General features: G+C 38.4%; 1 protein-coding gene across 3 annotated transcripts in view; it reads right to left on the reverse strand.

Annotated features, from left to right (window-relative positions):
- KCNN2 (potassium calcium-activated channel subfamily N member 2) overlaps nucleotides 1-15,397 on the reverse strand; it is a 78,909-nt gene that overhangs the window by 4,139 nt on the left and 59,373 nt on the right. For 2 of the 3 annotated variants that reach the window (XM_009284172.2, XM_019473370.1), the window contains exons 3-4: nucleotides 5,227-5,337; nucleotides 2,896-3,023 (exon numbers count right to left, since the gene is read on the reverse strand). In XM_009284172.2, coding sequence (XP_009282447.1) covers nucleotides 2,896-3,023; nucleotides 5,227-5,337 — 239 coding nt within the window. The remainder of the gene's footprint in view (nucleotides 1-2,895; nucleotides 3,024-5,226; nucleotides 5,338-15,397) is intronic. The other variant, XM_019473369.1, reaches the window with a different exon arrangement.

The following is a 15,397-nucleotide window of genomic DNA, read 5'->3' on the forward strand; positions in this document are numbered from 1 at the left end:
CTAAATTCATTAAGAGAAAATATGAAACATCTTGATTTTATGAACTTCACTTATCACAGCAAAAGATCATGATTCTGGATTGCGTTTCCATGGCAGCAATCAGACCACTGAAGTTCACAAATAAAGACTCTATTTTTTGCATGCAGACAGTGGTAAATTCTGCAAATTTAGAAAGGAACAGCTTATACAACTTACTTCCGAGCTCTATTTTCATTTTGTTGAAATAAAAAGACAAAACAAAAGAAAACAAACTGTAAAATATACTAAAACAACCAAATGAGCACAGTGGGCTCGATTCAGCAGGTGGGAAGTCCTAGGGAGTTGCTACTTCTTTCAATCAGTAACTGCCTGAGGTGGAGTCTAACTCACTTGCACTCATGATAAAGGAACCTGCAATAGCTTCAAGCCATCCCATTAACTATCATCTGTAGATTTTCTTATTCATACAATACATAAAATGCCTTTTAATAGTATAATTTAGAGTGATGATTTCACCTTCATCTTATTTAGTGTGCATGAGAAGCAAAAAAGACCCAGACCAGCTGAAGGCAGTTTTAGAGCTGTGACTGTGAGTTTGAGACTGTTATCATGATCTGCTCTGGTTTCTTGTATAAAACTGGCCCAGAAACTTCACTGCTTTTATTTCTGTCTCCAGTGAAATGGCTGGGAAGGTGAAGGAGGAGGACCAATAAAAACCTAAGAATCCAGAAAGATGGAAAAGAACCATATACTACCATGAGTCACTTGAGAAAAGTTCAAAGATGCAAAGGGAGAAAAAATAATTTGCACCCTTCTACTCTGCTACAGCTGGAAGAAAGCAAACTGCTAGATCAATGTTTTCATCCACGGCACATTGTTCAGCATATTGAGAAAATTATCCTTTTGGTTTTTTTTTTTTGCTTAAATACAAAAGTTTTGGGAATGGGATGCAAAGCCCTAAAGGACAGAGGGAAATGCATCATTAACATAGCTGTTCAAAGTTTGGCTGGCACAGCTAGGAAAAAATTACTGCTGCCACCTTCTTCACCCCACCTGATTAATGAATTTTTAAGGCAGGTGCAGAACAACACTTTACATCCTGTGAAGCTCTTCTGGGCTTGAATGATATATAAAGCTGAAGATCGAGCCTGATGTGCTTTTTAGATTCTTCTCTGAACATGTGTGTGCACACACACACAGACACACACACACACACACAGACAAAATAAATAGCAAAGTTAAAATGTTAAGGAATAACCTTTGCAATCAAGGATTCAAGTCCAGCAAAGGATGCACAGGACATGCCATACTCTATCCCAGAACCCCTGCCACTCCTCTCCGCCTCCCAATCGTTTAAGCTAAGCAGGATGACCAAACTGGGAAAATAGACTTTTTATATCCACATAAAAATGCCTCAACTTTTGTCATCTTTTTATTCCTTCAAGTATTTCTGCAATAGCACAGTAACATTTAATCCTGCAAACCTGCTAAATATAATATAGTAATCAAGGTTTATAGAATACTCATATCTTAAACTTAGCTACCCATTGCTTTAAAACATTGCTATGAAACAGAGAAACAATGACTGTTAGCCTAAATTTAATAGGAAATATGATAACGTGGCCTTTCCTTCCTGTCTTTCCTGCAATATGACACATAGGTGTTCTTTTCATGATGGATGCTTCCCTCACATCTCCTCACAGGTTGGCTCAGACACAGACCCACACTCAAAAGTTATCAAAACATCAGTTTGAAATTAAACTTACTTAATTTATCTCATCTCCCCAATATCTCATGGAAACTAATTTTGTAGGCTGTACAAATGGCTGCCTCAGGCTGGATTGGGACATCGAATAGAGCAGACAAATAGTGGCATGGGTCCTGCCACTTCTTAAGAAGAATCTGTGGTTCTTGGGGACAAAAGTCTCTCTTTTTCTCCCATGTATTCCAAGGAAGAGTAACTGAGCCATTGTGCAATTCTGCTGATTTTGATGTGCTTTATGACAAATATGTATTATGAATTTTAGATAAATACTTATAGTCTGGCAATACCATAATTCAGCTTAATCCTACTACTAGTTACAGTTCTCAGGCTTCTTTTCAACCCCTTAAGATTTCAGGAGAGGGGAATAACTCATCTGAATCATGCCAGAGGTGTTCAAAGGTCACACAATGACTGCTGGCATATAATCCCATTTTCTAGAACGGATGTCAAGGGTCATAGCTGACATACCAACATTTGATTTTACATGCTGAGAACATATGTTGGAAAGAGGCAACTAATTGCTGTTGGGCTGTACAATGACACTTGATGCATATTCTTTTCATTAAATACCACATACATACTCATAGGCTCTCTTCTATCACATCATTCTGATTTTAAATTATTAAAACATCTACTACAAATGAAACTTTTTCCGTTTTCTTCTGTCTATTGTAGCTTGTATCTTACTACCTGTAAGCAAATATATAACAACAAAGGATAGTCTCAGTGGCAAAAGACAAAAAAAGTGTTAGATAATTCAAGAAGCCTGGGAAACTTCTAAAAAATATATAAACAAGTTTGATTTACCCCATATTGGACATACACAGCCAGCATACTTTTTTATTTTTTTGTGAACAGGTAGTACAGTAAAACCTTATCTTTGTCTTACTCTTAGAGAAAAATCAACCTCAAGAGCAATGTTCTAAGAAGGGGGAAGAAAGGGGGGGGAGGGGAGAGAAGGGAGGGGGCAGGATGGGACATGGGGATTAAGAGTGACTATGACGGAGAGGGAAACTAAGAGAGAAAAAAAGGGGGGGGGGAGAGAAGGGAGGGGGCAGGATGGGACATGGGGATTAAGAGTGACTATGACGGAGAGGGAAACTAAGAGAGAAAACACCTGGAGAGGAAAACCAAAGCAAAATAGTACTTACTGATGAATAGCTTGCAAGAATTTGCGTTGATGTTTCCTTACTTTCGCATGGTCTATCTTTTTAACCAGCTTTGTGTTTTTATAAATTAACCATGTTTCCCTGAGTACATTGGCCGCTGCATTTTTCACCTGTTTAATAAAAGAAAAACACCAGGCTGACAAAAGTAGCATTATGTATGTTTTCTCTTTTCTGGTATAAACTCTTCCTAAAGCACTTAAGACCCTGCCTAACTGTGGGAAGTGGGTACATCAAGAAGCTGCAGCAATGAGGGCAGAAAGCAATAACTAGACCAAGGGGACTGCTGAGCAATTTCTGTGTTACTTACAAACATGATATTGGGACCAGCTCTCTTTGCACTGGGGAGTAATTTGTCCCTCTTTAAAAACTTAGCACTGTTTGGTGTTTATGGCAATATAAATTACAGTGAGGAAATATTAATGCATTATCTGTATGGTAATTAACTAAATGTATTTAATAGGATCATAAAATTTCTCTCTTTCTTGTTCTATGGTTAGTACCTCTTAATTCTCTTAGCAATTTAACAGTGTCTTAAATGTCCAGACCTGTTTGAACATACTTTTTTTCTGTTTTTGTTTACATTTTTATTCTTGTTTCTTTTTTACCATTCTCTGAGGAGATGAAACAATATCTTGTCAATTAATGTGGCCAGTGTTCTATTCTATAAGTGCTTTGAATTTTTTTTTAAATGAGGCTTTCCGTAAAATGTTAAAGGCCCTCCAAGATTTTCAAGAATGCTTGAAAACAACAGACAAAGAATTTCAATGCAATGTTGATTAATGACAGAATGACTAGGTTACTTGCAAAGGAAAACTGTCCTTATTATTCATCTTTATTTTCTCTCCCTCTAACTTTATATCATGCCAGTCATGGCAGCATCAGAGCTAAGTCAATGTCTAGGTAAAGGCATTGCAGGAATGCCATGCAGTAGCTCTTCCCAGCAAGAGGTCCCCACCTTGTACCTGTAGAAGTGTTGGAGAACCTTGGTCCTGACTTCAGTGGAAGCACAATCACATTTTAGAGACCTCCTCATAATCTCTACCTAGTCCTTGCATTTCCACAAGGTATGGCTATCTTCAGGCTGTGAGGAAACCTCCCTAGGTCTAGTATCAACAAGACCTTAACTGACTATAACAGGAGGGTAAATCAACAAGCTCAGATAGACACCTCGGCAGACACCCTTTATACCTATATAAGAACTGCCTCCCCACTCATTCTTAGTCTTTCCCCACAGTGACTGCTTAGGGGAGATACAGGCTGTTAGTGGTCACCGGCATAGAAACGAGGGAGCCAGCACAACCAGAGCGGTGTGCTGACGTGTCCTGGAAACACAGCGTGTAGAGACATGACACGGCTCTCCGCAGCAGAGGACCTGTGGCAGTGCAGCACTGCACCGCTGCACAGAGCTGTGTTGAGGCAGCCAACCTCCTTCCCGCCCGGAGCAGAGCCGTGGTTTCCAGCTCAGGCATTGACCTCCCTCTCCACCCATCAGAAAGGACAAGCTCTGCTGAGTTCCTGTTGTGAGCGTAAGGACCTTCCTCTCCATGTTGGCTCTTCTCAGTAACAATGATTTAACAAGTTGAAAGGACTGTGTAGCTCCTACCCATTTTCTTGTTCCCTCAACACTGACCTGTTTTATTTCAATAAAGGATTCCTACTGCCTTGTTTGCTGCATTCTTTCATTTTCCATGATGTTACTGTAATTTAAATTATTTTCATAAGGAAAATTTTAAAATATTTTTTATGAATTCTAATGATTTCTAGAGGTTTTGTAAAACTAATCTTTTCTAAAAATATTATTATCTACAAACATCTTTCAAGGCACTTCGGTACTGTGTGCTGCTAAGTAAACCCTGTGTTGAGTACACAAAGCAATTGGAAAGATTGTCTCACTCACAAACTATGAATATGTCTCTTTCTTAAGAATGTCCGTCATAGCTTGAAATTCTTGTATATATCAGTCATTTCAGCTATTTTAGCTACATAATATATATTCTTCTCCTATGCTGCATGAAAGTTTTTAGTTTAATACAATAGTCTTTAGTTTCACAGCATTTAACTGTTGGTTATACCAATTATCTTCCAGCTGCAAGGACCCTCTATAGAAGAATATTCAAATCCTCAAAATCTGATGAGAACTCGCAGTTGCCCTCAATTCAGAGAAAAGCTCAAGGCATTTGATTCCTCCTCCGTGCAAAAGCACACCCATGAAAAAGTTGAGTAGGAGAACAGAGCAGGAGACTATTTAAAACAAATGCAGAAATAAATTAACACACATTTCCTTTTCAGTTGTGAATATAAAGTGTGACTTACTCTTTTAGTTAGCTGGGTGTCCATCATGAAATTATGCACATGTTTTTCAGCTTTGGTAAGTTCTAACTTCCTTGCCACCACAGCTACCACCAGTGCAGTGCACCCAGCACCCTGAAAACAATAAAACAAACCCCCAAGATGTTACTACTGCATTTTGCAGAGTTTTTAGTGGAAGTTTCTCCTTTGCTGTAGAAGTATGGCAGGCATCAGGTGATTCATCCCCGGTAAATATACTGAACACGCTACAGCTATTTCAGTTCAGAGTAATAGGAAAAGTCAGTAATTACAGGCTGGTAAACTGTCAAGGCATCAAAATAATTAGTGAGCAGCATCATTTAAAAGTTCTGCTTTTTTTCCTGCAGGGGTTGAAAATTTGAATACATCCTATTTCTAGTGCATAAACAAAGGGGGTGATCAAAACAACTTTTAAAACCCAGAATATTAGTAAATAAATGCAGAATACCCTGTTCTTAACAATTGTCTCAAGGTTACAGCAATTGCTAAGGAGGAAATAAGATTAGATTAGTATTTAGCATACAAAAAAGAAAAGTTTCCTAGGATTTTCTGTAGGGCCTAAAAATAATCATAAATTTAGTGTTTAATCACTTTAGTATACTTCCCTGTCATTCTCTGAGTCCTTCAAAAACCTTTTCCTGTATTATTTCTGCTTATCTTATTACCATTTAAAATTGCACACATACACAAGACCATTTCTTCAAAACTTGGATGGAGAAAATATCAATTTTCTAATTTGTGCTGTGTATATGTATGCATATGCATGTTTATACATGGACATGCATGTTCACAACAGGCCAAAGCCAGTAGGTGCCTGTCCCTTTGAAATGACAGTGCCTTTATCAGCATCGTAAATTTAAATGTTTTATTTGGGGGGGAGGAAAGGAAAGGAGGCTAAAATGAGCCACGTAATGAGAAGCAGCATCTATTATACACATCTAGAGGTATCATTAACTTTACACTATTAATAATTTCTGCTGCCTTAGTCTTTTTTTTTTTTAACAAATCTTTACAGGTTCTTTTTTAAAAAGTACGAAAATCACATCATCATACGAGGCTGTGTTTAACTTGCAGGTTCACCCCAATCTCGTTGTTATTGCACCTATGTCAGTTACTTTCCAGTATAAAGCAATCTCTTGTTGCACACTGAAGCTTACCACATTTTCATTCACAGAGCTTTCTTCCACTTTCTGTATTTTTCCCATTAATTTACTCTCTCCATTCCCCACCTCTATAATTGCCTTACTCTCCCCAGAAAATCCAGAAGAAATCTCTGAATCTAGCTTCCAAAATACAAATTCCATTAATAAACACATAGAGATGGCAAAATAAATTAACTCATTGGAAACCCTTATTCACATAGTGTCCTCAAAAAAGTGAATCTGCTCTCTCTGCTTACTTATTGAATACCCAATGAATTTTCTGAAAGTCTCCAATTAATTAATTCTCCATTCCCCTCGTAGATTGTTCCAAGAAATCCATCTGCTTCCTTACCGTCCTGGTTTCGGCTGGGATAGAATTAATTTTCTTCCTAGTAGCTGGTACAGTGCTGTGTTTTGGATTTAGGATGACAATAATGTTGATAACACTGATGTTTTAGTTGTTGCTAAGTAGTGCTTACACTAGTCAAGGACTTTTCAGCTTCCCATACTCTGCAAGCAAGGAGGTGCGCAAAAAGCTGGGAGGGGGCACAGACAGAACAACTGACCCAAACTGGCCAAAACGATATTCCATACCATACGACGTCATGCTCAGTATATAAGTTGGGGGAAGTTGGCTGGGGGGCAGTGATCACTGCTCAGAGACTGGCTGGGCATCAGCTGGTGGGTGGTGAGTGGCTGCATCACTTTGTTTTTCCTGGATTTTGTTCCTCTCTCTCTTTTGTTGTTTTCCTTTTCATTACAATTGTAACTATTATTATTATTTCAAGTATTAAACTGTTCTTATCTCAACCCACAAGTTTTCTTGCTTTTGCTCTTCTGATTCTCTCCCCGATCCCACCAGGGGGTGGGGGTGGGGGGTGAGCAAGCAGCTGTGTGGTACTTGGTTGCCGACTGGGGCTAAAACATGACGCTCACAAACACCTAATTCTCTGCAATTAGTTCTCACCTATCAAAGCTTCTATCCCCACAGCTCTCAACATTCCCTTGAATGAGTCCCTTGTAATTTTGCTGCATTTCCTGCTTCTCTCCTGTCCTTGATACTAAGCTTTCTAGCTTTGTATTCCCTCTCCCTCTGTTCTCCAACCCCGTGTCGATAGAAGTTCATGGGAATTTACTTGAAGTCTTGCTCTCTCCATGAGATGAGTCAAAACGGAGTTGTAAGTTCCTTTGCTTCTCCAGATCCCACTAAGAGTTAAAAAGGAAGAAGACAGCCAATGCAGCTTAAGGCTGAGCACTTCAGTAATGCACTGAGCCTTCTGAGAGGAGGACTAGGCAGGAGATGCTCTACCATATGCCCTGCCCCCTCAGACAATAGACAGCTCTCCTTTGGTCTCCTTCCTGTGAAGGAGGGCAGGAGCGAAGTGCTAATATGCAGAAGACTTCTCTGTGGGCAAATAAATAAATAAATTACCCCATACAATAGCAAGAACATGAAGAGAAAAGCAGACATCTTTTGGCCCAGTATGTCAGGATAACCGGGGCCAGATGTTGATTTAATGACATAACTTGAGTTCTGCCTGCTACAGCAAGAACGCTAAAATGGAATGAGATTATTAATACAGACACCACTGGCAAAGTGGCACAAAACAGCTGTTTTGTTACCTGGTAACAGCAAGTTACCAGGGGAGAGAAATATTAGGGCCCCCTTTCCCAGCCCCCCCCCAAAAAGGCTTCAGCAATGGTGATACACAAAAGGAATTTGGTTTGAGTTGAAATGATTCCACCCTTTGCAATTAAGTCTCATGCTTTTTGAGAGCGGTACAGCAGTTATAAGGGCCAAACGCTGTTAAAAACAGTAGCTTTGTATCTCACATGAAAGACACTGCCTGCCGCAGCAGAATATTGTCACTGACAAGCTGTGACAACCACCTCTATGGTGTATATGCACTGCTATCTTCCTTATCTCCAGAACAGCTTAATGCAATGGCAAGGTATTCTAGATTCAGGTTACCCCTCTTGGCTTTGTGGGATATGATGGGATCTCAGGATACCAAATGAGCTCTTTTAGCATTTCTGCAAAAGAAGGATTATATTATCTGCATGTTTATGTTTCGTAGTACCTTGAAGGAAAACAGGTTACGCTCATTCTTTAAACAACTAACAGCTCACGAAAATAAGATTGAAATTCCACTTAAAGTACATGATGCTAATTAATATTTTATGTTACAGTGCTCTGCACTATTATATGGCTCCCATAAAGATCTCAACGTCCTTAAAAATACTAATAAAGTGAGAATTATTCCAAACTGCAGAAATGAAATAGAGGCAATACAGTTACTGAAAATGGTAGCATTGTAAGCCTTATACTTGCCATGATTTTGAATATGCTGATTCACATGAAAATTAGTAACATGAATTCAATGAATTCATGTTTATATGCTCAGGTTTTTTTCTTATATCAATACTACATAATGCAGCAGCTGCTTTTTTATTAAAAGTACTTAGGCTAAGTAAAAGCACTACGATAATTATTTGAACTGCAAGAAGGGCTCTTTTGAGAATAAAATTCTAAAAAGTCTTATATTTGATTACTGCATTTTATAATTTCCAACATCATTCTTTTTATACTGTTTTGAAGTAAATAAACTAAATCAAACTGCTTCAAGCTCTTGCTTAACTTTCGGGGGAATTATATATCATACAAAGGAAATTAAGGCAGGAATGTATGTCTTTTCAAGTATCAAGGCAGTAATGAATTCTATTCGGAATTTGCACTCCTCAGTCAGCCCCCTGTCCGTCTCTTGCATTACAGAGTTATTGTAGTGTATTTTCGCTTGGTAAGCAGCCTGATATTAAGGGCACTTAGGACTTCCAGTATGTCAAAATCTGAGGAAAAAGAGAATGAAAGAATGACTATTCATAACGTTCCCTCATCAGTCCACTGCAGCTTTAGCTAGAGATATATATATCTGAAAGCCACCAACTTCTACTCCACTGAACAGTCCATTCAAGGTGTGGCTAAAGTAAAAGATTAAAAGGAAATGTCAGATTTCAAAGTATTAAAAAGCATCAGTTTGTGTTAGCTAGTAAATGTTCATAACTATGTACATCAACACTAAAAGGTCTGACTTAAGACTACTTCACAAGAAAGGGAAAAATGGCCAAAAAAGTTAATTAATTCATGGTGACTATTCAAATTATCAGTGATTTCAGGCAAATTTGAAAATCAGACAATTCAGTTTTCACAGTTTCTCAAAATTGCAGAATTATTTTTCTGTGCAGGAAAGTTTTGTATGTGTTCACATGAAATGAAGCATTAAACAGTTACAAGCTGCATTGACAGTTTAGACACAGCTGTTAAAAAACCTGGACACAAATTATTACAACACATACGGTGTAAATAACTTGGGCAAGCCAAAGTTAAAGTTCAACTCTATTGCTCATTTGTTCCATTTAACGGAAACAGGTGATAACAGGATTAACCATCCATTAATTAGATTTATTTCAAGTACTCTATGATCAAGGGTTTGCCAGCATCCACCAGTTTTAAAAGCTGATCTACCTGAATTTTTCTATTTTCCAGAAAGCATGTACAGGCTGAACAAACTTATCATCTACTAAACCAAGAGAAGCCCTTAAAGATCCCAGATTTAAAAATGAGCTTCTCTAAAACAACAAGACCAAGATTCTGCCCATAAGCTGAACAATGCCTGTTTTCTTTTTGCAAGGATCTGAAGATGAAGCACATGAACCTCATCCTGAATGCACAGTATTTCTTGCTTGATATGAAATGGTGCATATTAGTCTTCAGTAAAAGCAAGAAGTCTGAAAACAAACATATGACATATCCTTAGTCTTTCAGTTGGGCAAAGCAACAAACACTGGACTGCACAGTGGCAACAGATCTCTGATGGTGATGTAAAATTTGCATTTGTGAGCAGTACAGTCTTGAAGCATAAGGTTTACAGCCATTTGCACTGGACAGAACTCGCGTTGACTGTTAATCTGTTTAGCGACTGTCCTGTACGAAAACATTTTGATGTATCTGCAAACAACTTTAGGACATTCTTCATGTCTAATTCTAAACATGCTGCTCCTGTTCAGGACAAAGAATGATGCCTTAAGTTCAAATGCTCTTGCAGGTAAGCAATAGTCCGTGAAAGCCCTCCTTCAGTACCATCTTTGAAGCCTAGAATCCAAAGTAAGTTGCCCTGATAGAAACAAGTGTATGTGGGTATTTGACTCACATATATACTTAGGTACTTAAACACTAGTAAGCTAATTATTTTCTCAGTTACAAAAGCTTAAATGACAACTGATGCTCCTTAGAAAAATGAATGGAAGAACAGACTAAGTTGAGGGAAAAAATAAAATGTCAACAGGCATTGGCTTTTTGACATCAAGCTCACACTATTTGAAAACAGCAAGAGAAGAAAGGTGAAATTCATTGTATTTTAAGTTATACTTTAAATTTAGCAACTGAAAAAAATGCTTAAACACACCCTTCAGAACAAAATAACTATCACTTGGTGTCATCTTTCACTTGACCTTTAGGCACCATAAACTGCAACTTTCCCTATCTGTCTGCACACTCTCTTCTCTTGGCACTTAGTTCCGAATTATTGCAAGCTTCCTTTCATCTGCTTTAACAAAGCAAATGATCTCTTTCTTAGTCGTATCAGAGATTGCTGCAATGGTTATTTTCTTTGCCTGTCATTTTTTCTATATTACTCTGCTCTGTGTCCATCTATTCCCTTCTCTATGGCATCACATACAAAACATTTGCCCTCAGTTGCAATATTTTATAACTCCAGGCTCTCCCACCTCATTAGTATGGAAGCAATGGTTTTGCACTCTAATAAGCCCTTTCGGACAAAATCCTTAGCATCATCTCTTAACTTAGGAAAAGCTCCCTGGAAACACGTACAAATCTAATATATAGTTTTCTTTCGAATTCCACCCCTTCTTTTTTAGGATATTACTTACTACAAAGCCTAGCAAAACCAGTGAAGGTACTTAAGGTTCTGGTGTGCCAAGATTACTTGTTTTGATCCTACAAAATGCCTTGTCGTTCCCCACTCTCTTTGATATATGGAGATGGTAAACTGTTCAGGAATTTGGACTATATATTTCTACTATATAGTAGTACTTTATAGTAGTATACTTTATACAGTATTGGTATCAATAGGATCAGGTGTTAGAGTCCTGAAGTGCTAAAGGAATATAAATAACAATAAATAAAGATGGTAGGTCTGTATTAACCAATTATATTGTACACATCATAATACTAGACCTGACTTTGCCTTTTTTCTCCTTCAGATCCTGCTGTGGTTTTTGAAGATTATGTGTCAATATACTTATTATATACTATACCAGCTGAGATGCCTTTAGCAGTCTAATCACAGTCCTCTGTCCTTCTCTTTACTGATGCAGCCCACCCTGAACTTTCTGCTGTTATCATCAGAACCACCAGACCAAAGCTGACTACCTTAAAGTTACCACAGAGAATTTTACATTACAGTAAACCACAGCAGACATAGCCATGGCAGCTAGAGGGAAAATGGTGTTGCCCAAAGTATCCAATGAGGGTGAGGCTATGAACGTTGGATCAAGACCATGCCTTTCTTACCACTCACAAGTGCTAAGACTGAGGGTTCACACTGGTGCAATACACAATGATTGCAAAACTGCAGGGTTCAGGCTTCGATAAAGTCTAGCATTTACATCTAACATTCTGGTAAGGGCCCAGTTTTAGTGATAACCAAAGAGAGGTGCTTGCCACACTGAAAACAGCATTTGGTCAGCAGAGAAACCCTGTACTCCTCCAAGTAAATGCCTCTGGCATTTCCACTTGGTTCTTTCTTTGGTTCCATGGTTCCAAAATACCTTTACAAGACAACAATGAATTGAGCCACTTCTGCAACTGCCTGGAGGTCATATATATGCCTGGAGGGTGCTATTGGTGAGGAAGGAAGCAACGCTGTGTATCAATGTCTCAGCTGAAAGTCTCCTGGCAGCTTTGGTTTACTGGACTGGAAGTGAAGTGCAGTCTTTAGTGCTGTAGTTGTCACAAAAATGTCCTGCTATACTTGCCTGTAGCTGAAAGAAGGCAGTTGCCACATTTCTTGCTCATTTCCCTTGGGATCCACTGAGGGAGAGAGAAGGTCCGCTTTGCAGACATATGGTTCTGGTGGGAAATTTAGCTCTGCACCAGAAAAGGCACAACATTCCTCCTGCTGCTCTGCATAAAATGAAAATCTTGTAAGAATTTAAACAGGTACGCTGTTCATTTGGCTCTCTAGAAGTTGGACTTACAGGACCACCAGGGAAGGGGGAGAAAAAAAAATCTTGCTTGAAGTAAAAAAACCCTCTCCAAAACAAGCAATGCAAAAGTTGAGGGAGGAATCCATCCACAAGACAGACAGAGGCTAGGGAAATGGTGTTGTATAAATGTGTTTTTGCATTTGTCATTGTTTACTGGGAGAGATGTGTAACCTTACAACACTGAAACAAAATAGGATAAGTAATAGGACAACAACTATGCCATCTCAGCCAAAAAGGTGACCTAAAATAGGTTTGCATTATTTATACTTTGATATATTCAATATTTGCCTGGCTACTATTGTCTTCAGTGGAGTTATGTCTAGAATTTTATTGCAACGTTTAAACTTCTGATCTATACAACAGCAGATGAGCTGACTCCTTTACCTCTAATTAGTCCATAAGGTTTTTAGCAATGTTGCAAAAATAAAAATTATGAAGTGCATTGAATGCCATATACAAATATGAAATTGATTAAATACTCTCAGACACAGCAACAGGTAGTGGTAGCAGGGGTGAAGTAAACTGCTTTTCTTGAGTAATGCAAGCTGGGTACTGGGAAATGCTTCTGAGACAGCACAGAAAATGATGATTTATAAAATGAACACAATCTCTTTTCTACAGGGGAACCTATAAATGACAGTACAAGAATTGAATGCACCCTGGTGGCTGGGCTTCTGGGAAACCTTCACTGGTAATAACAGCTAAAAACCCCCTGGAGATCAAGACAGTTTCTGCTGATGTGCAAAAAACCTTTTTGCTGAGCAAAGAGATGAAATCTGATTTCACTAAATAAGCAGGCTCAACAGCCTACAACACTGATGGAAAACATTACTTTAATAATTCAGGATGATGGCTACCGATGATGTTCTTGTCCAATACCTGTTTCATCAAACCAAAAGTTTCATGAGAATACCTGTAAAAATATATTAAAATTGCTGTATTAAATCTGAAGTTATTGCAGATGAAACCAAATCAAATTACATTTTTTCAAAACAAAGCAGAAGTTTTGCTGTAATAGTTGTCAGCTCCAGTCATATCTATGTAACAAAGATACCATGGGACAATTGCTGTTCATTCCAGACAGTAACTGCCTTTGAACTTGCTGAAATGCATCTGTAACTCCTAGTTAGACCTAAGGGGGAAACAGTTCCCCTGTCCTCTGACACTTCAAAAACTTCCCTGCTCTGCTGGTACGAACTGAAGACCTTCCGAGGGAGGTTTTTTCCTTAATTTTTCTAATTCTAAAAGAGGGTTACACCTTCCAGGAGATTTTGTTTACTCAAATGGAGGTAGAACCTCTGCTGTCCTCTCACATTTCAGATTACTGGCCTAACCACCACTGCTTCAGGTATCACTCTCTGGAGCTTCTCAACTCAATTTTGATCATTTATCTTCCTTTTCTTCAGTTAGAAATTTCATTCCAGCAAGCTACAGCCATATAATAATCCCGAACTATGTTTGTTCCTTACAAAATTTTCCATTTTGGCAATCTGGTGTGCTGGAACAATAGTAGAGGAGCTGAAGAATTTCTGAGCAGCCCAACTTTTAATAGCTTCAACCCTAATAATTCAAGCATCATTAGCTGTCTTCTCCATATTACATTTCTGCTTGACACACTGTCCTGTTAGGTTGTATTATGTTAGAAGGAATAAACGCAATCTGTTCTGAATCCTGACATCATCACTTATAATTATTGAATTCTCAGAACCAACCGAATTAAATTCTACCATATATCTGAGACATGGACCCAAGATGCTATCAATTTGCATGAAAAGCTTTTCATGCTTTCCTGTACTCTCAGGGAAGTAAAAACTGAGCTGTGTTCTTGATTTTTGAAATTCCTCTAGTAGTCTTCTCATCCACAAAACTATTTACCACATATTGCTCTGATTTTACTACCAGATACTAGAAATAATAAAAATATTATAGATTCTTGATGAATGTGCAAAATGTTCTAGGTAAACCTTTAAATAGCAATACAATCTATTATTCTTTTACTGTTATTACAGAAAATTGAGTTGCTTCTATCAGTTCAACCATACCTATCTACCCACAAAGCAGTGTATTAGTCTTAATCATATGTTTTCAGCTCTTTGAGTGCAATTCAAAATACATTTATGTGTTTCATAAACAATTATGTGTTTCTGCAAGTCATTACAGAATCAAACAATGTAAAAAATTTTTCATAAAAAATCCTACAATGTTTTAGGCATTATTATGCAAAATAATTTATGACTTTTTTGTACATTAGTCATAGAAAGTTCTAGAAAATAATTTTCACATTTCATTGCTCAAATATGATGTTTACCTTCTAAGGTATCATCTAAGGATGAGGGGGAAGGCCAACAAGGCGATATCCTGCTGGGAGTCTGTTATAGACCACCCAACCAGGATGAAGAGGCAGATGAAGCATTCTACAAGCGGCTGGCAGAAGTCTCACAATTGCTAGCCCTTGTTCTTGTGGGGGACTTCAACTTCCCGGACGTCTGCTGGAAATACAAGACGGCAGAGAGGAAACAGCCTAGGAGGTTCCTGGAGTGTGTGGCAGACAACTTCCTGACACAGCTGGTGAGTGAGCCTACCAGGGGAGGTGCCTCGCTCGACCTGCTGTTTACAAACAGAGAAGGACTGGTGGGAGATGTGGTGGTCGGAGGCCATCTTGGGCTTAGCGACCATGAAATGATAGAATTCTCCATTCTTGGTGAAGTAAGGAGGGGGGAGCAGCAAAA

This window comes from Aptenodytes forsteri, unplaced genomic scaffold, assembly GCF_000699145.1.
Source record: "Aptenodytes forsteri isolate BGI_AS27 unplaced genomic scaffold, ASM69914v1 Scaffold69, whole genome shotgun sequence".
NCBI lineage: Eukaryota > Metazoa > Chordata > Aves > Sphenisciformes > Spheniscidae > Aptenodytes > Aptenodytes forsteri.